The 26,228-nt window shown below is 29.8% G+C and overlaps 1 protein-coding gene across 1 annotated transcript; it reads left to right on the top strand.

Moving 5' to 3' along the window:
* On the top strand, nucleotides 1–23,170 carry LOC113375972 (pyruvate dehydrogenase (acetyl-transferring) kinase, mitochondrial-like). Its single transcript, XM_026615910.1, has 2 exons — nucleotides 1–221; nucleotides 22,959–23,170. Exons 1-2 carry the CDS (start codon nucleotides 119–121, stop codon nucleotides 23,168–23,170), a joined length of 315 nt encoding a protein of 104 aa, XP_026471695.1. The 5' UTR covers nucleotides 1–118.
* Nucleotides 23,171–26,228: the final 3,058 nt, after the last annotated feature.

Here is a 26,228-nt window from a genome sequence, read left to right as displayed (position 1 = left end):
TGGCGGACAGTTCTCCGGCAAAGTGACATTCGCGATGTGTGTCTCGATCAGCTGTTTTATTTAACAATCGTGCTTACGAGTTTTAACAACAATAACATCGTAAATAAAGTGATTCAACATGAGGATACACACACCGAAAATGTCTTCAATACACAAAATATTGGATTTTTACTCACAATTTAATCCTTCACCGCTTTCTATAAAACAGTTTATAGATTTCGGTATGTATTACTTGTTTTTCTATCAATTAATTAGAACTTATCAAGGTTGAAATAGCATGCGATTATTAATTATTTACATATTTTTGTGTGGCGTGGGTTTTAATTTGAATGTATAACCTAACATTTCTATAGCATTCCTTTATTGTTATATTTGACAGTTATGTCACCCGTTTTAGGAATTGAATTTGGGGGCACGTACCCTTTAATAAATATCTAGAAATCCACTATTCATTCATTCATTAATGTTAAACAGATTTTATTTAAATGCTCGAAATATTTTTTTATTTAAAAAAATAATAATAAAAACTATATGTTGTTTATTCTTTTAACAAATAATTGTATTTTTCCTTTCTATATAAAATTTACAATATTTTATTATTGAATAATTACTTATAAATAATGATTAAGAAATAACTTAATCATTATTTATAAGTAATTATTCAATAATAAAATATTGTGAATTTTATATAGAAAGGAAAAACAACTACTGAGTTGTTTTTTCCAACATGACAATGTAGTATACAATGTCCCTTCTCGGCGGACTATTGTAAATTCATTAAATTTACTAAATGTCCTTTACTGGACAGTTGTAAATAAAAGAGTTAATAAAAAAAATAAAAAAAAAAAATTAAAAAAAATAATTGTACTAGTTGTTCTTGCAAAAATATTTATACTAGTTTATAAATTAAATATTTTCGAATGCCATAACTTTGTGTAGTATCATCTTTTTCGGACAATTCAAATACATTTAGTTTTTTACATTTATTTAATTTGTTAACTTCCCATAGGGTAAGTTATAGCAATCGCAAAAAGATGGAAAATTAAAATGTTTATATATCCTTACGTTTCAAAGGTTTTTGAACATCTTGGCATACCTTAAAAAAATGGATGTATGTGTGTGTGTATGTATGTGTGTGTGTGTGCGGATACAAATTTTCGTCGACGATTTCCGGAACACGGTTCAACCAATTTCAATTATTCAAAAAACATTCGATTGCTGTTGATAAGGAGACATGCTGATTAGTTTTTGGCATAGGCAGGTCTAGCCGTTTCGAAGATATGAGGCAAAAAGTGCCACAAACGGTAACTCGGATTTTAAGAAAACGGAGTGTCCAATTTTAATAATCCAAAAAACATATTATGCACTTGCATTGGCAAGATGAACAACTGATTACATTTGTATGAAGGCAGGTCTAGCGGTTTCGAAGATCTAGTAGAAAAAGTAAAATAAATGCCATTTGGCGGTCAAAAATGATCATTAGACATATGCACATAAAATTATCTGATATTTTATAGAGATTTTAATAATAAGTATAAATTTTCAGAAAGGAAAGGAAGTTTAGAACTTCCAAAATATTTTAAACTGAAGAAAACATTTTTTTTCAAAAAGTTTTTTTTTCTAAAAATTTTTTTTTTTCAAAAATTTATAGTTTCTCAAAAATCTAATTATTTTAAAGTAATTTTTTTTCAAAAATGTTAATCTTATTTTAAAAAAATAATTTTTGGTACGGGAAGTTCCAGCAATTTGCCTTAAGGTAGGATGCCATGCGGCCCACTAGTTTACTTTAATTCAAGACTTCTTAAACTTTTGTCATTCGCGACCCCATTTAGGATTGCGAGTTTTTTGACGACCCCACACAAATATAAAAAAAGAAAAATTATTGTTTTTAGATAATATATTTATTAGGAAACAACATACATATATAACACATATGTCAATATATAGTTTTAAAAATTCGTTGTAAAACATACAAAAATCTAGACGTGATCTTATAAAATGATATATATTTTTGACATTAAAATTTTTCGCGACCCTATAATTTTCTTACGCGACCCCAAATGGGGTCACAACCCATAGTTTAAGAAGCAATGCTTTAAACTACTATCTTTATTTAAATTATATCCTTATCTATGTTTAAACTAGTTGTGCATGGCATCGTGCCTTAAGGCAAATTTCTGGAACTTTTCGTACCGAAAACTAAATTTAAAAAATACTTGAAATTTTTTTCAAAAAAATTAGATTTTTGAAAATTTTCTTTATATGTTGATTTTTTTTTTTAATTTCGAACATTTTTGAAAGCAATCGCGCTGCATAGCTGTTTTAGAGTCGAAAGGTCGAAGCGCGTAAGCGCCTAGTTGTAGTCTATCGTGTGAACATAGGTATGGAACCCATATACATAAATGTAAACGAAATTTGTATTCTTTATTATTTATAATCTTTATAAAATACTAGCTGACCCGACAGACTTCGTCCCGTCAAAAAAAATTGTAATGTGGCAGTGTTTTGTTCCTTCCTTTTTTAAATTCTTTGCAAAAAATTATCCAGAACAGAACCGTCACCCTGGTATTAATGCGGTGTGAATTAAAAATAATTAAATAAATCACTATAAGCATTCAAAAGTAAGCAATTTTAATCATGTAAATCATAATGATAATGATTAACAATGAAAAAAATAGTTATATTTTCATTGTAGTGCTTTGTGATAAACGATGTTTTTTATTTGACTGCCTGGCGCATAGACAAACAAATCTGATGGTTTTCCAATACGGAAACAGGCAACATACAATTGACCATGTTAAGAACATGGGTTCTCCAAATTAATGCCACAAACACTTAATGATTGGCCCTGAGACTTGTTTATGGTCGTAGCAAAAGCAAGCTGCACTGGAAACTGTAGTCGTTTAAACTAAAATGGCACATCAGTCGGAATCACCGGGATGCGCAGAATGAGAACATCTTCTCCTTTATACCTTCCTTTCAATATAGTTGCTTCTATCACGTTGTTTATTATATTGCAAAAGCGCGGTTGATTGATATTTCGCAACACTATTATTACCGAAACAACCTTTAATTGAAGATTGTGAGGTGGCAATCCGGGCAAATCCAGCGAGTTCAAAAATTCCGGTAGAGAGTTAACTACATCGTCTTGGTTAGTTGCCGAATCAACTGATTTATATAACTTCGATTCGCCTGTAGTTTGTTCTTGAATTTTGAAATTTAATTCATCTACCTCAATGTTTTTGGCTGCCAATATAGCTCGTTCGCTTAACCAATGATGATTTCTGTAATTTTGAGCAACATCTGGAAACACCTTCTAAATGAGTTCTTCTTTTGATTGAGGTAAATGACAAAAATTTTAAGGAAAGTTAATACATCCTGTCAACATACCAATCTAAATGAGTTGTTTAGAGAATATGTTTTCATATTGGCTTATTTGCAACTCAACACGCATATTCTTGCTTAAGTGAAGTACTTTGACATATTTTCACAGATTGGATGACTTTAGTTATGCGTTGAGTTCATCAGCTGGCGTTGATCGTGGAATCCCTAGCAATGTTTGACGAAAATCTCCTGCTAATAAAATCATTGCACCACCAAATCGGTGATTGCTGCGTAGATCTTTTAAGGTTTTGTCTAAAGCCTCCAAATATTTTATATGTGCCATCGTGCATTCATCCCAAACGGTCAATTGACATTGCTGCAAAATCTTAGCCATTACAGAGTTCTTCGAAATGTTGCAAGTTGGAGTTTCATTGCTTTGCATATTTAATGGCAATTTTAGTGCTGAATGGGCTGTTCGACCACCTTCGAGCAAAGTTGCGATTCCCGATAAAGCTAGTGCGTCTATTTTATTTGTGAGCAAATAAATTTATTTTGTGAGCAAATTGTTGCTAATATTAATGAAATCAAAGTTTTTCCTGTACCACCAGGTGCGTCTAAAAAGTAAATCCCCCCCAGTTCTATCATTTGTTACTTTCATAAGAGTATCAAATACATACCTCTGTTGTTCATTCAGCAGTGGAAGATTTGTTTCGATTAATTCTTTAAAATTGTTGAGATCATACAGTTTTTCTCTGTGCAACTCTTGGTTAAAAGAAAAATTGTTAAATCATGCATTGGACGATTGGGTGCGGGCACGACTAATTAAATTAATAGTTTGTTTGACATCACCAAGCACATGTCTTCAATTGAAATCAACGCTTCGTTGTAAATTTCTTCACTGATTTGCATATTTGGACTTCCCATTCTATTGCGTATTTGATACAAAATATCATCACACATGTTATCTTTGTACTTGATACACAAATCAATTGGGTTTGATGGAAAACATGTGGATATGATTATAGAAAACAATGTTCGTATTTGATGAGCGTGTGAAGATATTACAGCATCACTGAGAGTTTGATCCCAAGGAGCGTCATTTCCTAGCAATTGTAAACGTTGACAGGCTTCTCTGTAGGATCCACACAATTCACCATCAACATTTCGTAAATGTTGGAATAATGTTGGGCCACGTACATTGACTAATAGCAGTCGTAAATAAAAACATTCATTATTGCTTGGATGTACTGAATAAATTCGACCAATCGCATCGGTGGAATATACATCTGGGTATCCTGGCACTTGTTTTTCTTTTTTTCGTCGTATAAATCTCCTTGAAGATTTATTCCAAGTATAGTATTTTGGCATTTCAGAATATAGCAGTGTTTGTGCAAAATTATCGTTTTGACATGTCTCAAAAAATTTGTTAATGTAGTAGATAGTGGCTGAGCAGCTCTTTGACTTACGCTCTCTGCTGTAAAATACACCTTTTGCTCATTTTCTAAATGCACAGCTAAGTGAATAACAGATGGGTGTCTCTTATGAATTGGAAAAGAAAATATTCGAGAATTGCTTCATTACCACAAACATAGCGGCCCATATCCTAATTTTTTCATGTTCATTTCGGTCGTCATGTTCTTGTGCAGTACGATTAGATCGGTAATTAGCTTGGTTTGTAGCATTTCGTGTTCTTCTACTTAAATTGCCTCGTCTCATAGGAGGCAATATTAAAATATTGTGTCACTTGTAATAACTTTTTATTCATAGGAAGATAACAAAACACTACAAACAAAACAAAAGCACACTCAGTAGAGTATAGCAGAAAATGCAAGAAAATACCACCGGCAAGGGCGGCAAATGGACATTGACATTGATTTTTTTAATCTTATATGACTTGAAGTCAAATTCTTTAACGCCATACCAATTTTATCGCCTGCCGACAGTAAAACAAAAGAAATAATATCGAGAAGCCGACTACGATTATTTGTATTAGTTAGAAAAGGGCTGTTTTTAGGGTTTTCCCGACGATTATTCGAATTTTTCTCGCCGTAAGAACCATCCCTGGACATCAACGAACATTTTAAAAAAAGAATTGGCTAAATTGGTTCAGGCGTTGTTGAGTTATGCGCTTACCAACACATTTTGCGATCCATTTTTATATATAAGATCTGATAATATGATGTGCATATGTCTAATGATCATTTTTTACCGCCAAATGGCATTATTTTTACTTTTTTTTTATTGAATCTTCGGAAACGCTAGACTTGCCTTCCCAAAAATTTCACACATACATATATTTTTTCTAAGGTATGCCAAAATGTTCAGAAACCTCTGAAACGTAAAGATAAATACAAATTTTCGATGTTTTGCAATTACTATAATCTACCCTACGGGAAATTAATTATATCGTCGTATGCCTTATTTTGAATATTATTATTTATTATGCTTTATTTATGCCTTATTTTAATGATTGATTATTTATTTTTTTTATAATAATTACAGTCTGCAAGTTTTTTAACTATATACTACTATATATACTACTCGAATATTTCAATACCAACAAGTCCGTCTTAATGGAATATTCCGGTCAAGAATTAAAAAAAAAGTTTTATTATATTTTCAAAGTTTAACAATTCAAGAATATGTGCACAAGAGGATTTTTCAGAATTTAAATTATTTTTGGAGATATAGCTGCTTGATGACGATAATTCTTCTGTTTCCTTTCTTTACGAAACTTTAAACGCGTTTTTCTGGAAACGATCTTCTTCAATACAATACCCACGATTTCTCAACTTCGATTGGTCTGATTTACTTAAAATTGTTACAGAGTCTTCTTATAGAATTCTCTTTAGTGCATTGGTCTAGGAACCGGGGTAAATTACCGTAAGTACGGTAAAAATTGATTTTTGGGAGGTAAAAAGGATATATTTTTAATTGATATTTTGTGTATTTGCCACGTAGTTGTCCGTATGGGGGTAATTTCTATTCGTCATAGGGGTAATATCAATTTAGACAAAAATATTTTGGAATAATAATTAAAAAAGTTTTCCGACCCCATGTATGATCCTTGCAGCTGCTTTAGTACGATCCTCATCACCAAATTCCTATTTTTACTATTTTTCAAAAAACAAGAAAAATGTATTTTTTACAAACAGTCGCTATTTTGTGAAAAAAACATGTTTTTAACGAGTCTGTAGTTCATAGGTTTGCGATATTATTTTATGTCAATTATAGGGTAGAGTGGGACACGAAGGTCTAATTTGACTTTCAGTAATTATTTATTTCAATATTATACTGTCTAAAACAAATGAACTACATCACAACAAATAAAATGCATCAAATAACCAACTATCAAATTATATTCAGCAAAAACCACAGCTAATTCGCTATTTTAGAAGTATGTGTTTTTACCTTTTTTTTATAATTTGTTATATACTTCACAGGTTGGGTAAAAAGGGACAGACACTGGGCCAATAGATACAATGTATTAATTTTAATTTATAGGCACTAAATTATTTAACCAATGCGAGATAAAATTTTCTTGGTCGCATTTTTACAAATATTACAGTCTATATAAACCGGATATGGTAACCATATGGTAATTATTAATTCACTTTATCTCTTGATGAATTGCTTGTTCCAACTAAATTTACTCTTTTACTATTTTCTTATTGTTTAGACTCTTTCCAGTGTGAAAGTTCAGGTGGTCCTTTTTATTCCAACCACATTTAAGCTATTCTGGAGCTGAAAGCCAAATAAAAACTATCTACTTGAAAAAAAAAATAAGTTTCTTATTATATTAGTATATCTTCTGACAGCGACATCTTAAGAATTAAGGTGATGGCTGTTTATACATTTTTTACCTTTTACTTTAAAATTATATTGTTAAAAAAAAACAAACTTTACTTGTTTTTGAGATTTACTTGTTTTTGAGACTTTTCACCAGCGGACCTTTAAGCCTCGCTTTACTCTATATATTTTGTTTATCCAGATTACTTGGAAGGATTACTATCATTTTTTTGAGACACTCCACTTTATCACCTTCTGGAAAAAAAAATATAGGTGCGACTAATATTAATTTTTTTCATCTTTTTTTATATATCTTAAAACAATAATTAATAGCTTGTAAAAAATATAGTAAAAATATTGTTTGCTTATTTTTACGGGCTTTCAAAAATCCTACAAAATTAATGCGATAATTAATAAAATTGTTATATTTATTTTTGTTAACTAATGAAAGCAAATTTGTTTAGCATAAATAAAACTAGAATTTTTACTGTAAAAACATTTATCAGTTTATTGAGAATCATATCATATAGTATTAAGTACACAATTACTCTTTATTCAGGATAAAGCTGACTTTCGTAATCTCGAGTATTGAAATTTAAAATTTTACTCTCTTAATACGATTACTGTTAATGAGTAAAGTTCAAACCTACTAGACACATAATTTAAATCAATTGGTTGTGTTTTATAGATGTTTAATATAACTTTCTCAATATTAATTTACTTGTTAACTTTTCATCATCAGTATATTTACAAAAACAATGAAAAATAAATTTAAGGAGCCAACTGTATTTCATATAGACAGAGCAAAGAATTAATTGTTATTTTATGTAGAATGATGTTTTATATAAAATATTAATCTATATTATTTATCATATATCATATATTCTGTTGCTTTTGATACTTTTATCTACATAATTAAAATATTTGGCGAAATGTGCAATATTCAATAATATACATTTTCTATATTAACTTCACGTAGGGTAAGTTACAGTAACCGAAAAAAAAAACAAAATAAAGATTTTTGCATATTTTTACGTTTCAAAGGTTCCTGAACATTTTAGCATGCTTTAGAAAAAATGGATGACGAATCGTCGACGCTTTCGAAAGCACGGATCAATCGATTTGAATGATTCAAAAAAACATTCGATTCCTATTGATAGGGAAACGTTCCGATTAGTTTTTGGCAAAGTTAGGTCTGTCCAGTCATTTTGAAGACCCGGGGCAAGTAATGACATCAAATTATCATATATTTTATATAGATTTCACAAATTAGTATAAATTCAGTTTACATTTCTATGGGTTTTCCATACCAAGATTTATAATATTAAACAACGGTTAACTGCGATCTGGAACTTCGATATTTCGCTTTGAAATAAAAATTTTTCGCAAAATTTCAAGATTCTCAAAAAACTAATTTTTCAATATGTTCAAAATATTTAAAGCTTTTAAAAAAATCGAATTACGGTACGGGAAGTTTCAGCAATTTGCCTTAAAGTGCGATATTATGCACCACTAGTAATGAGCTTTTAACTTCCCGTACCGTAATTTAAAATTTTTGAAAACTTCAATTTTTTTTATAATTTTGAAAAAAAAATAGATTTTGAAGAGTTTTGACATTTTTGGAAAAAATGAGTTTTTTGTATATTTTAAAATTTTGGAACTTGTTTTGAAGCAGCTTGGTGCTTGAAGCTTACTTGGTGTTGCTGTATTGATTTCTGGCTGTGCTTAAATCACATTTCGTTAGTATAGCATTAATTTTTTGTAGTTTTTTGATATGAAATCATTTAACTTATTAGCATAACATAAAAACTATTAATCATAAGTAACGTAAGTTAAGTCTCTATATAAAATATTTAGAATAAAATCCTCAGACAACATTTGTTTTCTAATCTTATATATAAAAAATGGAGCTCTATTTCAAATGTCCAAGGAAAACTCGAAAACGGCTAAACCGATTTAGCCAGTCTTAATCTTGAAAAATTCGTGCCAAGTCAGAGAAAGTCCAAAAGGTGAGAAATTATTTCAAATCCGCGTAAAAACTTTACATTTTTAATTTAAAATTTTTTGTAGAAGCGTACTTGAAATAAAACAATGGACGGTGGCTAATACGCGAAATGTCAAACGTTTTTGACAGATGATGTTCAATTACGTTTAATAAAAATGTTTTACGTGAATATTATTTAATTATGATTAAATTGTAGTAAGTAGTTTTGTTAGTAGTTATATTTATACACAAAAACGTTAGTAAACGGGTCGCAAGTGTTACTAGAGACTCAAAATATCAACTTTTTTGAAATGTTAATATGAAAATGCACTTTTTGGCATATTTTTCTTAAACACGGTGCTCTGAAAGATCTCATTTGTATAATTATATACTCATGGGTATTTATATAACATTTTCTAGGTTATATTATTTTTTATTTATGTTATTTAAATTCAGAACCTAAATTTGGTATCGATCAAATGGACATTTTATCGAATAACATTTTCCCAGTTATAATTTTCCAGAATTTATCGAAGAATAGATTGTAATATATGAAGTTCCGGGGTTAAAAAGATCCACCATCGATGTGTCAAAAATCAGTAAAGTCAAGCATTGTGTAACAACAATATTTGAAAGTACAGGAAAAAATATGTGTAACCAGCTATAACCTTGATTTGAAAACGGTAGTCTTTGAAATGGGGGAGATAAACGGTAATCTTTGAAAATCCATAATAAAAGTATTTTCTTCCGTTGGTAGTTTTTTAGCATTAGTTAAAAATGTAATTGTTTTGTAAAATACCTTTAAAATTATAATAAGGCTTTAAACCTTTTTGTCACCTGCCCGTTTGAAGTTACCCCGCCTAAAGGGTAAAAAGGTCTAAATAACAAATTTTTGAAAGACATCAAAAAAGCACATTTCTACAATGATGAAGTAGAAGGCAGTTTACTGAACGTAGTCAGATAATTGTTTGTTTGATATGTGTTATTTGTTGTGATATAATTGTTATGGTTTTCATAATATAGTTTATATTTGCTCAAAGTCAAATTGGACCTTTGTACCTCGCCCTGCTCTACATACATACTTTTTATTAAATTCACTTTAATTCATCGAATGTTACTTGAAACTTTTCAAAAAGCAGGTCAAAGAAGAAATTCATTTTCTATTTCTCCTCGCAAAAATTTGAAAATTGTGTATAAGCTCAGTAGTATTATTTACAATTATACACAAAATCCAGAATCCAAAAAGAATCTGAAAAATTTGAAACGTAATCAATAAGTCGAAAGACTAAAAAAGACTTGGATGGATTATACTATGTTTTCTATAGAAAGTGTATAAATCTTCCAGTTTGATTGTATTGACAAAATATAGACAAACTAATGAGATTTATTATTTTTATAATACATCATTGTATTATATTGCATTAAAACAACTCATCCTTATACACTTAAAGTATTCATATTTTTGATTCTCTAGAAATTCTTTAGGATATACCTTACTTAACAAAACGTTTGCCGGGTCAGCTAGTATATAATATTTATTTAATTGTTTATTCAGGATAAAGCTGTCTCATATCACCTACACAATATTTTATAAATTTATATCTACATTAGAAATTCATTTTGAGTACATATAAATACAATAATTTAACTAATTAACCAAAACCGCTGAATCATGTTGAAACTAATCTAAATAAATTACGCAAAATTAAATAATTATATGCCCGTGTGATTTATTAACAAAAATTTTATGAATTCAAACAAATAATGATTATTTTATTCTACAAATGGCGATAAATTTATTTTTCATTTGAAAATATTAAAACAAATACATCGTTTGTTTATATATACGATGTATACGATGGTATCTGGCGTTCTAGAAATGTTATCATCAATAAATTTTATCTTGTTCATACGATGATAAGTTTGTATTAATTATTGAAGTGATAACATTTGAGATTATTATGAATAATTTTAGCACTAATATTGAAAGAGCACTTTGGAGGATAATAATTAATAGAATACAATAATAGAAATGTACAGAGGGCGGGGCACAAAGGTTCAATTTGAATTTGGGCAATTGTATTGTGAAAACCAAACCAATTCACAACAAATATCACGTATCACACAAACAACTATGTGACTGTGTTCAGTAAAACTCCCAGCCCATCATTATAGAAATGTGTTCTTTTTCTGTTTTTCAAAAATTGTCACCTGGTCTTTTTTACCTCATAGGCGGTGTTAAATGAGACAGCCAGTAGGCAAACAGATCCATTGTCTTATTATTAATTTTAAAGGAATTTTTCGACATAATAGCTACATTATTCAACCAATGCAAAATATAAATTTTAGGTACATTTTTTACAGACATAATGCTGTATATATCCATAATCTGGTATTTTGTCAGAAATAATCATCACCATAGTTGGAATAGCTATTTATTTAAATCTCTTGTAAAATTATTTTGTTAACTTAATTTACTTTTTTATTTACTACTATTGTTATTTATATAAAAACACTGTTGAATTCAACTTAAAAAACTTAACAATACGTCTTATAAAACAATTGATAAACGTAAACTAAACAACAGTGCTCACAAAAAAATTGTTATAGATTAGAAAAGTCGAACATATGCTGAATCCGTACATGGTGTTTGTCCTAAGAAAGTGGCCAATTATTCCAACCTTTAACGATTTTTTTATAATTAAAATATCTGTTGCAAACCTATACTATTTGAGGATGTTTGTTTAGACTATAAACCTTATTATTATTCAAAGATGCATTAAAATTGCCAAAAAACATTTAAACACATAATTTCGAAGAAACGTTCCGTCGATTGTTAAAAAACTAATCAGCACCCCCAAATGAGTTAGAAAAGTTTCTTAATTTTCAAAATTGGTTCAGTATTTTTGGTGAAATGAAAGACATATTTGTTCTAATTTTGGTGTAATTGAGAATAACTTGAAACGTCGCGATAAATATAAAATTAGTAAATAGTATTTTTTAACGAAAACAACCTTTTTTGTGAAGAAGAAAAAACTAGTAAAAAATTGTTGTAGTCTTGCGGGATTTATATATGTACTCTATTTTTTTGTTACAGACAAACAAACATTTACATTTGTTAGGCGTCATATTTGGTTTGCAAATTTAAATAAGAAAGTGTATCCACAAAATTGTGTGGATTTTTATTTAGCAAAATATGTATATATATAAATATATCGATTTTTATCTATAATTACTAAATATAGAGATATGCTACCTTATAGAATTTTTGATGAAAATTCAATTTGTTTAACGAACTTTTTAGAGAATTAGATTACTAATTTGGCTCTACTTAACTTCTCGTGGGGTAAGTTATTGTAAACGTCCAAAAATCGAAATTGATAATTTTTGCATTTCTTCACGTTTTGAAGGTTTGTGAACCTTTTGGCATACCTCAGAAAAAATGGTCGTGTGTGTGTGTGTTTGTGTGTGTGTGTGTGTGTATGTATGTATGTATGTATGTATGTATGTATGGATACAAATTTTTATCCACGTTTTCAGGCGCATGGATTAACCGGTTTGAATGGTTAAAAAAAACATTCGATTTCTATAGATAAGGAGACGTACTGAATAGTTTTTGGCAAATGCAGGTTCAGCAAATTTCGGAGATACGGAGCAAAGAGTGCAGAAAATAGAAATCGAGTTTTTGAGAGAACTGGGAATCCGATTTGAATGGTCCAAAAACATTCAATTCGCAATGACAGGGAGAAGTGATTAGTTTTTTAGCAAAGGGCAGGTCCAGCCGTTTCGGAGATACCGAGCTAAATGTGTAAGAAATGGCAGTTTTTGAGAGAACTAAGTAAGCATCTGATTTGAATGATTCAAAAAACGTTCTACTTGAGTTGACGAAACGATTGCTTTGAAATTGATGTATGTGTGTGTGTTCGAATACAAATTTTTGTCGACGATTTCGGGAATACGAATAAACCGATTTGAATAATTCAAAAAAAACATTCGATTGTTATTGACGTACTGATTAGTTTTTGGCAAACGCAGATCGTGCCGTTTCGAAGATACGAGGCAAAAAGTGCCAAAAATGATAATTCAGTTTTTGAACTAAGGGAGTTCCGATTTAAATGAGTCAAAGCACATTTTATTTGTATTAATGAAGAACTGATTACATTTTTGGGATGGCCGGTCTAGCGGTTTCGGAGATCCAATAAAAAAAGTAAAAAAAAGCCTTTTGGCGGGCGCAAATGATTATTAGACATATGCACATCAAATTATAACATACTTTTAGAAAGATTTTAATAATAAGCATAAATTTTGTTTACAATTCTACCTATATTTAACCGCTAGACAGCGACGCGGCGCTTACGCGCTTTGATCGTCTCTACGCAGCTAACGCAGCATGATTGCCTTGGAAAAAAGTTCATTTTTTATTTAAAAAATGAGTAAATTCTCAAAAACCTATTTTTTTCCAAAGTTTTCAAAAAGTTTTGAAGCTTTTTAAAGCTTATGGGAAATTCCAACAATTTATCTTAAGGCGCAATGCCATGCACCACTAATTCTTCTTATATGTATTTGGTAAATGAAGAAGCAAATGGAGGAGAGAAATTATTTTACTATCGATGCACAAGAAATTTTTTGTACCAATTTTTCTACTTATATCATCATCAGCATTCAATAATTCGATTCATATTTATTATTAGCTTAATTTTATAAACCGCGATAAACCGTTAAAGATAACATATTAAAAGATAAAAATAAATACAAATATGTCACAGTCACAGTTTCATAATATTTACAAAAAAATATAGACTACGTAGCAATCGATTAGTTTAAGTGTTTTTTATTCGAATGATGTTGGAAACCTTTTCTCTACTAATTCTATTTACGCGTCTGTGTTACTGACCTCGAAAGTACGGTTCGGGAAGGTTATTGTCGTAGGTCGCCATCCTTGAATAAATTGACAAATGAAATAGTTACGAATAAAATAAATAGTTCGGTATTTTTACGATTTTTATTTACATGGTCAGTTTGCAATATTTTTGTACTAAATAATTTATACCATGAGTTTAGCCTTTCGTACATGTTTCTTCTGAATTGATAGTCATGGGATATTCATTTACAGAAAATGAACATGAAATCGTGTTACAGTCAACTTCATTATAAAATGATTTAAATTATGGATCTAATTAAATATAAATTAAACTAGTGGTGCATGGCATCGTGCCTTAAGGCAAATTGCTGGAACTTTCCGTACCGAAAATTGTAATGTCTCAAAAACTTTTGAAAACTGAAAAATTGAGATTTTTGATATTTTGAGAAATATTGACTTTTTTGAAAAATTTAAATTTTATTAACTTCCCGTAGGGCAAGTTATAGTAATCGCAAAAAAATCGAAAATGAAAATTTTTATATATCTTTACGTTTCAGAGGTTTTTTAAAATTTTGGCACATGTATACCTTAGAAAAAATGGATGTGTGTGTGTATATATGTGTGTGTGTGCGTGTATCGGTGTGTGTGCGGATACAAATTTTCGTCGACGATTTCGGGAACACGGATGAAGCGATTTGAATAATTCAAAAAACATTCGATTTGTATTGATAAGGAGACGTGCTGATTAGTTTTTGGCGATGGCAGATCTAGCCGTTTCGAAGATACGGGGCAAAAAGTGCCAAAAACGGTAACTCAGTTTTTAAGAAAACGCACCGTTCGATTTTAATAATTCGAAAAACATTTTACTTGTATTTGAAAGATAAAGAACTGATCAAATTTTTATGAAGGCAGGTCTATCGGTTTCGGAGATCTAGTTAAAAAAGGAAAAAAATGCCATTTGGCGGTCAAAAATGATCATTAGACATATGCACATCAAATTATTATTTATAGAGATTTGAACAATAAGTATAAATTTTGTTTACATTTCTATGGGTTCCGTACCAATTTTTATCCGTTAGACGGCGACGCGGTGCTTACGCGCTTCGATATTTCGTCTCTGCAGTTAAAGCAGTGCGATTACTTTGAAAAAAAGTTCAGAATTTCCATAATATTTCAAAATAAAATTTTTTTCAAAGCCTTTTTTTTTCAAAAAAAAGTAAATTTTTGTCAAAAATTTATAGTTTCTCAAAAATCTAATTTTTTTCAGAGTAAATTTTTTTCAAAAATTGTAATCTTTTTTAAAAAAAATAATTTTTGGTACGGGAAGTTCCAGCAATTTGCCTTAAGGCACGATACCATGCGCCCCACTAGTTTATATTTCGAAATTTTCTGAATATTTTGACCTTTTTTTTTAAGCAATCATGCTGCGTGGGTGTTTTAAAAGAAATATCGAAGCGCCCAAGCGCCGCATCAGTCTAACAGATAAACATTCGTACGGAACCCATTGAAATGTAAACAAATTTCATACTTACTAATAAAATCTCTATAAAATATCTGATAATTTTTAAATGATAAAATTTTCCTAGCATTTCCTTAGTTTTGTAACGGGCCCACAGACGTATGGAAAAATATTCACTTATTATTTATAATAGTATTATATTATTTACTCGTCTCAAAACGAAGCTCTAAAAGTGTCAGCTTTATACATACTAATAAGTTTATTAAATATTCTATCGATCACGAAGATATTTATAGATTATATAGTTTTGGTATTGCGGACTATGTACGTAAGTCTTTTTATAGCATTTTTTCATCGAAATTAATTCAATACCATTGGGCTTTCATCCTAACAGGTGCCATCGATTTTATAGAGAAATATAAATAGTTCTCACCAAATTTGCCTGGCGTTGCCAAGCTTCTTTTGAAATGAATGAATTAATTACAAGTTTTGGTTTTCAGCCAAAGGGTTAAACGGAATTTTATTGTTCCCATCTTGTCATTCATCTGTATGAAACTATGTAACTGAATGTATAAAAAAAGAGTGCGCGTAAGGTTCACACTCGATTGAAGTAAAACTTATTTAAAAATCTTAAAAATAAATGCAAGAACATTTATATAACAATTTTGAATAATGTTTATTAACACGTAACACTCGTGTTGCACACATTTAATAGTGTCAACCATTATACACATTTATATAATGATAAATTATGAATTATATATTTATAATGGCATTAAAAATATGTATAATATTTAGAAACAATAATTTAATTAAAGCCATACTTCAAACATGACATGATCGGTTTGTCATTGTAACTAGTATTTAGAAATGGACCTTCATTAGAGAAATGAAGTAATCGCTGATTAATAAATTCTATAATATTGGTTCACACAGTGGATTATGTTAAACAACGCCAAAACAAATATTGTTTTCGCAACTTCACTCATCATGTAATTGTGTTTGAAGAACTTCATGTAATGAAAATTAACATAATTCATTGACTGATGGTATTTTTTTTACTTTTTCGCTGGCGATAATCTCATTCTTTGAACAGCTGTAATATCTGTCTTGCCTAAAAAATATTTTCCATTTCAATAAGTTCAAAGATTTATAGAAACTGCCAATAATATAGAAATTATTTCAATAAACTTACGGCACAAATGTTGCATTGGTTTTATTATCTTCATTATAATTATTTACGGGGGACAAGGTATAATATTCTATGCCAATTTCCTTGTTGATATCGGTACGCATACAACGACAGATCTCTATTCACATACAGGACGTCTAATCACAATCGACCCGTATAGAAATGATCTCATCGAGAGCAAATGACAAACCGTTCGGGCGTAGCGGACTTCCAACGCATTTGTACGGATTTACACCCTAGTCGTGCCTAAAGAAGTTTTACTTCAAATTCTGTAGTTTCAAGACCATTTACATAAAACTAACCATATTATAAAACATTTTAATATAAGATTTGCTCTGACTTACAGTAAGACTTTTGCTACGCTTTGGGTTGTGTCGCTTACTTCATTTTTTTTATTAAGATACTTTTTTGTTCGAAAAATTATTGAACATATAAGTAATATATTTTTCTCGCTATGAACAAGTTAATGAGAATAACTGCTTATAAAATGAGAAAAAAAATATATATTGAAGAATTTTTTAAGCATTATCTTTATCTTAAAAGTTATTTCATATACTGATTAGTCATATGATCTTGAGTATTTATTGTTATTACGCGTAGAGCATATTATTTTATGAATTCAAGTGATAAAATTCTTAATTCTTTTGATGTGAAAATACTTGTATTAAAAATATTTCGATATATATATATATATATATATATATATATATATATATATATATATATATTACAATATAATTACATTTATTAATATATATTTTTTAATATAATTATAATACAAAACTTCAAAACTAGATTTTTGAGAGTTTTGAAATTTTAAAAAGTTTATTTGTTGAAAAAAAATGATTTTTTACAAAGCAATTGCGCTGGGTAGCTTTTTCATAGACGGATTATTATTAAAATCTCTATATAACACCTTAGGGACCGATTCTGCCGCATAACAGAAAAATGTTACGGCAAGGCTATATTACGCTCCAACTTCACATTATGTTACTGAATCATACTGAATACTGTCAAAATGTCTTGTATTTGCTGTGAATTCAGGCGTTTTACAGATAAACTGCAGTGTCACTCGTATGTTATGAAGCTGTGTCAGAAACACACTGTTATCTAAGATCGTTTTTTTGACATTTGTTCGGTTGTTAGGTTAGGTTTTCTATATGACAATCCGAGAAATACGTTTGACTGCACACCAACCATGTGGCTTTATCAATATTTAGTATGGAAAGTTCTTCATAACATGGCCTTGCCATAACATATTTCTGTCATGTGGCAGAATCGGTTCCTTAATTCGATGAGCATATATCTTATGATCATTTTTGACCACCAAATGGCATTGTTTACTTTTTTCACTGCCTACCCAAAAATTTAATTATTCTTCATTTTGTCTTGTAAGGACAAAGGGTAAGGTAAATTGTTTTTTGAATCGTTCAAATCAGAAGCTCCGTTCTCTCAAAAATTGAATTGCAATTTTTGGCACTTTTTGTCCCGAATCTCCGAAATGGCTGGTCCTGCCTTGGCCAATAACTGCCTTGGCCAATAACAATAATCAGCACATCTCCCCATCAATAGGAATCGATTTTTTTTTAATCAAATCGGTTGATTCCCGGATAATCCCGAAATCGTCGACGAAAAATTGTATTCGCACACACACACACGAACATACACGCAATTTAGTTGAATTCTGAATCAATATATCAACACAGTTGTGTTTGCAGTTTAACTTATATTCCATATTGTACCTTGAATCATCTGACGAAATTTTACTGAAAACTCGATTCATCTCTCCCACTTCATTTTGACTCGGTGCCAATACAAAAACAATTAAATGTATATCGGGCAAAGTTTCGTGTAGGATTTTGAACTTGCATTTTTTTTTAAAGATAACATCGACAATGATTAAAAGTAAAGAAGTAACTAAAGTATTATATAGAAATAAAGAATGAATATAATATTCATTTGTTTGGTTATTCATCGAGTTTTATTGTTTCAGTTAGTCGTTAGTCATAAAATTTGATTTGGTTATTTTATATTTCTTGCGCGTTGGAAGTCAACCTGAATTGTTTGACACCAAAATTGAAAAAAATATGTGTATTTTCAAGTTAGAATCAACCTTTATTTATGTAATTTCTAGAATAGCTTACTTGTGGTTGGAGTAAAATGGACCACCTAATTCAGCGGTTTTCAACCTGTTTCCAGGCTGTTCTAAGGGAGACCCGTACATCTGTTTCCAGAATACTATTTTCAAAAATAATCCAAAATTTTTGAAATATTGTTAAAAAATAAACAACAAATAATTTGTAATTCATATTAGTTTGTCTGATATCAGTTGAGTATTTATAAAATTAAATTGTTGCAAAAGTTAAATGGGGCGCTACATTTTTTTAGAGCAGGGGGTGCACGATGCATAAAAGGTTGAGAACCACTGACCTAATCTTTTATATTGGTGAGGTGTAAACATTAAGAAACTAGTGAATAAAAATGGAAAATAAGTTAAATAAAGCAATTTGACAAAAGATAAATTAAATTAATAGTTATTCCATCTCTGATGACGAATTCCACTGACAAAGTTCCATATGAAGGTTGTATCCACTGCAATCTTAATAAAAAATGTGTCCAAAATATGTATTTTAAACTAAATTTGAATTCACTTTATTTGTGATAATTGTATTTCAAGAGACAATGAGTCTGATTATGATAAATCAAACAGAAATACTTATACTCAAGATTTATAATAGTAATAAGAGTTGATAATTTTTTATATTTATTATATTTAAAAATAGATATTTAGATTATGATTTTAAGCTTTGTTTTTTCAACCTAATAATTAAATTACGTCGCGTTGTCTCGTTCTTTAAATAATCTAGCTATTATTTAATAAATGATTTTTGAAATTTTATAATAAAATGGTGGATCTTCTTGCACTCTGACTGTACCATTTTACCTCACCTATTTGAAAAAATATAGTTTTTCAGTGATACGTTCGGAGAATACGTTCCATCAAAGTAGAGCGCAATGCGAAACAGCGTCAAAACGAGGCTATCTTTACATGGAAATATTGGGGTTAGGGGAAGGCGGCTAGGAAATTGGTCCGGTATTAAATTTAAAAAGTATGTTTTTTTTACTAAAAATAAAACCAAACATTTATTTCTTAAAGCCCAAATTAGTACCACATTATGATTTCTTGCAAAAATAAAAACAAAATATAGATAACAAAACGAATATTCTTGAAAAAAAAACAAATAAAATTCTAAGTCAGTCAGTCATATTTAGTTAGTTTTTTCTTTTGCATTGTCCTTTTAAAAGTTCTTCATAAACGGATAGAGCATCTCTGACATCTCGCCTTAGTTTCGAGCTTCTCTCAAAATTTGGATAATTTTCGATGAATTGATCCACTATTTCAGTTATGGTAGACAAATTCTTTTTTACAAACATCATCGAAATTTTGCTCTTTCGCTGAATCACTGCCGTCAACATTTTTGTTTTCTTCTTGCTCAGTTAATTCCTTGAGCTCGCCATTAGTAAGACTGCGCTGCTTCTTGAATTATTTCTTCGACATCTTCCTGTTAAAATAAAAGAGCGCTAAACGATACGGCGTTAAACGGGGTATTATTGTAATTGATATAAGCCAAATTGGACCTTTGTACCCCGCCCTGCACTGTGAAAAAAAAAATGAACTGAAAAAGACAGAAAATCCCGGATAATAATAATGAAAATCAATATTTCATAATATATTTATTTTTGTTCCAAATTTCATTAAATTTGGATTTAGTATACGTGCTCAATTCCTCGCACTTGATTTTCTTCGTTTAAATGCCGTCTTTGTGTTGCTACATACAATATGTTGTTTTTGTTTTAATAATGTTACGACTTAATGTATTATTCATATGAAAAATTATGTCTGGGCTCAAGGCCAATGTCAGCGGAAACCGTTTATGAGATACAAAGCGAAACGAAAAATATAATATCAAACCTAGTACAAATAGACCAATTGAAAAATGAACACTATAAAATGCATTCAACTAGTGGTGCATTGAGTTTATAGAGTCATATGCTAATATGCACCCACCACAATCTAAGTTCCTATAGTAAAGTGGAAGTAACACTGGTTACTTCCATAAACAATCTTAATCAATTACAGCCCTTATACCAATTAGCATGAGCCATTATATTGACTGAATGTTCATACAGACAGTAGTAAATCTTTTATGTATAATGATAAAAGAAAACTAGTGGTGCATGGCATCACGCATTAAGGCAGATTCCTGAAACTTTCTGTACCGAAGTTTAAAATTCTTTGAAAAAGCTTCAAATTTTTTTTGAAAACTTTGAAAAAATCAGATTTTTGAGAATTTTGAGATCTTAGAAAAAAAAATTGACTTTTTGATTAATTTGAATTTTTATTGTATTTTAAAAATTTTGAATTTTTTTTCATAGCAATCGCACCGAGTAGCTGTTTTAGAGACGAAGCGTAAGCGCCGCGACTTAATCTAAAAAATTAAATAGTAATACCATAGAGATTTAAACAAAGTTTGTACTTATTATTAAAATCTCTATAAAATTCCAGATAATTTGGTGTGCATATGTCTAATGATCATTTTTGTCCCCAAAATGGCATTTTATTTTACTTTTTTTATTGGCTCTTTGAATCCCCTGGACCGCCAATACAATTAAAATGTTTTTTGAATCATTCGATTCGAATTTGAGAGAACGGATCTCTCAAAAATTGAATTACGATTTTTAGCATTTTTTGCCACATGTATCATCAAAACGGCTGGATCTGCCAAATCGGATGATCTGTGTTCACGAAATCGTCGACAAAAATTTGTATCCAAAGACACACATGTACATCAATTTATATATATATATATATATATATATATATATATATACTTACTATACTATATATATATACTAATATATATATATATATATATATATATATATATATATATTCATAATACATATATATTTTATTATTTTATGTAACATTTTATGATACGATTTTGTTTTTTAATTTGAACACGCAATCAAAATTGACTAAAATTGAGAACTCTATATCCCCATAATTTATTCAAGGTCTTTTATCAGCTTATGCATTCACATTATTTATAATTTATTTCATTACAGTTACTTTAAAAGGATGACGCATTGTCAGAGCATATACATAATATATTCGTCTTACAATTATATATATATATATATATAACAATAACTTAATAATTTATATATATACATATACTACCAATGGGTAGTATTTTAAAAGCTTATTTAATAACTAATCACAACAATTACTGAACGCCTTCTCAGGCAGTTGTAGTTTAGATGAAAATAAATAAAATATATATATATATATATATATATATATATATATATATGTATATATGTAATACCAAAAAATATTTTTATTTATAAACAGATTTTTATTTATTTTCGACGTTTTGGAAATAAGTACGTTCCATCTTCAGGACATCTGTCAAGAAACGCTTTGGTTTGTTTATCGATAATCATCTTAATTAGCGATAAACAAACCAAAAAAATATACTTAAGAAAAAATAATAATTAGTAGACTTTAATAAAATTATAAAAGAGAGGAAATTATATAAGAATAATATAATTGATATAAGATATAATAAAAAATAGTAATTAAAGAATGGAGTATATAATGAAAAATTGAAATGGAATGAGGCATTGTATTGGTGCAGATGAAAAACAATTTGAACAATTGTTTAGTAATTTTAACGCAGTCTAACGGAAATACATTGATACGAAACACATAGAAATGTAAACATTTATACTTATTCTTACAATCTTTATAAAATATCTAATAATTTGATGTGCATAATTCTAATGATCATTTTTGACCGCCAAATGGCGTTTTTTAATTTTTTTTCGCTCGATCTCCGAAACCGATAGACATGCCTCTCCAAAAATTTAATTTGTCAATACAAGTAACATGTTTTTTAAATTATTGAAATCGGACGTTCCGTTATCTCATAAATTAAATTACTATTTTTGACACTTTTTGCCCCGATTCTGCCCCGACCAAAAATTATTAAGCACGTCTATTTATCAATATAAATCAAATGCTTTTTGAATAATTCAATCCGTGTTTCCGAAATAATTAACATTTGTATCCGCACACACACTTAATACACACACATACATCTATTTTTTCTAAGGTATGCCAAAATGTTCAAGAAACCTTTGAAACTTAAAGATACATAAAATTTTCATTTTTGATTTATTTTGCGATTACCATAACTCATCCCACGGCAAATTAATAAACAAATCACTGTTTGTATTATAATTTAGATGATTAATCTATTTTCATACTTTATCTTGTTAGGGTTAAGTGCATGCGAGCGCAAATCCTTTGTTTTTTTGCGCAAGGAATTGCCAGTGCGGCTGGCGAACATAATGAAGGAGATCGCCCTCCTGCCGGAGAGACTGCTGAGCATGCCCAGCGTTGACCTGGTCAGCGCCTGGTATGCCAGGAGCTTCCAAGACGTCATCAAATTTGAAAAGCAGGACATCAACGAAGAAACACTTGACTCGTAAGTTATAACAAAATGAAATCTTCTATATTTAATGAGATTTATGGACCGATTCTGCCGCACAACAGACCAATGTTATGGCAAGTCTATGTTATGAAGAACTTTCCATACTAAATATTGACAAAAGCCATGTGATTGCTGTGCATTCAGGCATTTTTCTCAGGTTGTCAGATAGAAAACCTAACCTAGAAACCTCACAAATGTCAAAAAAACGATTTTAGATAACAGGGTCTTTCTGATCCAGCTTCATAACATACAAGTGACGTTGCAGTTTATCTGTAAAACGCCTGAATGCACAGCAAATATATGACATTTTGACAGTATTCAGTATGATTCAGTAGCATAATGTATGGAAGTTGGAGCGTAACATGGCCTTGCCATAACATTGGTCTGTTGTGCGGCGGAATCGGGCCATTAATTTCTAGTGTTACGTTTCACTTCTGCGTAACAGTTTTTATAAAAAATGCTTATTTTATTTCACTTATCAATATACGCTAAATCACTGTTTCCCAACGTGGGGCGCACGCCCCATCGGACGGCAATTTGTAAATTCAGGGGGGCAATTTGAAAATTTTTGGTGATTTTAATGTAATGTTGTATAGTATCGGTAAAACAGTTAACAAAAAAAAATGCTTCTTAGATTTAACTCATAGTAAGGTGTCCCGGTTTGGCCGGTACAGTCTAGTATTCAACCTTGCTTTTCTGGTGCCGGAGTTTGTTTTTTCTGTCGGGTGTACCTGACTTTTAAAAAAGAATAGCTTGAATTTGAATATTTCTCGTTACTTTATAATAAAAATACAACGACCCATTATAATCTGAAAATGATATATGCGATAAACTGCTTATATAAAACTAAACATTATGAAAAATAATGTTGCGCAATGCAAAATTCTTTAGGTTCGAATAGTCCTTCACTAATTATTTTAACTTCTAATTCCAATTTATGAAAATTACCAAAAAATTAGGTAAATTAAGTTTCTGACTGCTTGTGCTTTATTTAAGTCTGTGACAAGACTCGTCTTGAAATGTGCACAAGAGAAGTGATATTTAATACTAAAGTTAATTGCCAAGCTTTATGCGAACAGAGTTTTATACAAGGCGTAAATATGACATGAGTTTTTTACTCACTGTCAATAACTATGGCTAAAGATGGGAATTAATTTGAAACAAACTAATTTTCAATTTATCATTAAATAGTATAGGGTGGCAACTAAGTGCAGTTTTTACTCTTAGATTGCTTCAAATGATTCTTTGGGTTTGTTGAAGTAGTCTACATGTAAAACACTTTTTTTTATTGTATAGTGAGAAATTTAGCTGTAGATTAGTAAAAATACTTTTTGATCGGTTATGTAGTTGTCGTTTAGCGTTTGTTGAAAGATGGAATATCAAAACAAACATTTTAGTCAAATTTTGCATTTTATTTCTGCAAAGGGTTAAAACGATCCTCCCGAAGAATAGATGCTGTTATGTGTCGAAGCCTTAAAAAAAACACAAATGTTAAAATTGATTTTGAAAATGTCATTCTGGTGACTTTCCACTCAATGCTGCTCTGATCGTCCAGTTACCTAATTAAAGCAATAATCGATTCGGCTAATAGAAAAATTTGGTTATGTTTAAAATTATGGGGGTGGGTTGAAATTTTCTCCCACATCCACCAAATATTCTGACTACAAACCATCTGTTTAAAACCCTTGAATTAAAAAAAAATCATGATGGTGTCAAATTATACATAATTCAGTTTTTGCTAATAGAAACTAGAAGTTTTATAAATGGGATAATGATCCTTCTTGGAAATTACAAAAGGTCATCGATCAAAATGGTATACAGAGCAAAGTTATTTAATTCCACGCAAAAATTGTCCTTGATTTTTCAAAAAAAAATGCGCACTTACTTGTTGCCAACCTACTAACTAAAAAGATTTAACAAAAAAATATATATTAAATATAGATATATTTTCGTTCCGAGTTAACAAAATGTCAACTAGCTAAGTAGATTCATTAAGAAAATGGCTTTATGGAGAACCAAATGTAATCATATGTACAAAAATTTGCTATAATTTATTGACAAAAAGAAAAAGCTTAGTAAGTTACAACCTAATATAAATCTTTATTTTAGCTTAAGTATTGCATTAAATAAATTTTGAAAAAACAGACCATAAATAGGAATGCTAAAATTAAACACCAATTTCATGTTAAGTCTCTATATTTCCGCTCAAAGAATCAATAAAGTATCTCGTCATTCACATAGACAGGAAACTGAACTGGAAAATATACATAAAGAACAAAACCACAGATAGATCTAATTTTCTAAAATTATTATTGGTTCTTAAACAGAAAAATCCGAATTATCAACATACAACAAATTACTTATATATAGGCGGTGATGAACCCGTGTGGACCTACGGTTTTCAACTTTGGGTCACTGCTAAAAAGAACATTTAAGCATAATACAAACGTGCGGCAAATATCAAACGCTCTTCGCTACACGTCAACATGAATCCTCCACAAAGACATACCTACAATTCAAGAACATAATCAATGGTTGCCATTAATTATAAGAGCAGAATAGACGTCCATTCTAACCAACTAGCATGCCGTTTTACTAGGAAGCCAGCCGACCAGACTTAAAAGAAAAACATTTGGGACACTAATTAGTTTAATTAAACTATAATACTTTCATTTAACTACATTTTATTGTTTTTTCCTTTTGGTTTTTTAGTTTTTTTATTATACGCCACTGGGGGGGGTTGGGGTATTTACAAATTTGTAAACAACTTGTCATCATTCTCTGCTTAATGTAATATATATACAGATTGCAGAATAAAATTATCAATAAAAAAAAACGTCTCTAAATCCAGTACTTTAATGTGTGAAACATAAAAGTTTAAGTCAAGAATTTGTTTCCTCTAATGCTTTTTTAGCGATTTGTGAAATTGGCATTGTATTTTTTTGGAAATAGTAAATCATCTAGAGAGAAATGATCAGTTTGCAATAGATTCAGGTCATTGAACCAACTTATTTTCAACTGCGCATTGCGTATATGACAAAAATATTGTCATGTAT

This window comes from Ctenocephalides felis, unplaced genomic scaffold, assembly GCF_003426905.1.
Source record: "Ctenocephalides felis isolate EL2017-DRISC unplaced genomic scaffold, ASM342690v1 CF-g0.4_SCAFFOLD_01886, whole genome shotgun sequence".
NCBI lineage: Eukaryota > Metazoa > Arthropoda > Insecta > Siphonaptera > Pulicidae > Ctenocephalides > Ctenocephalides felis.
Note: the sequence above shows the minus strand (reverse complement) of the source record. Positions and strands in the feature narration are given on the sequence as shown.

Coding starts and splice junctions, on each gene's coding strand:
- LOC113375972 (XM_026615910.1), top strand. CDS start 119: ATGAGGATACACACACCGAAAATGTCTTCAATACACAAAATATTGGAT. Junction 222..22,958: donor AAAACAGTTTATAGATTTCG/GTATGTATTACT, acceptor TTATCTTGTTAG/GGTTAAGTGCATGCGAGCGC.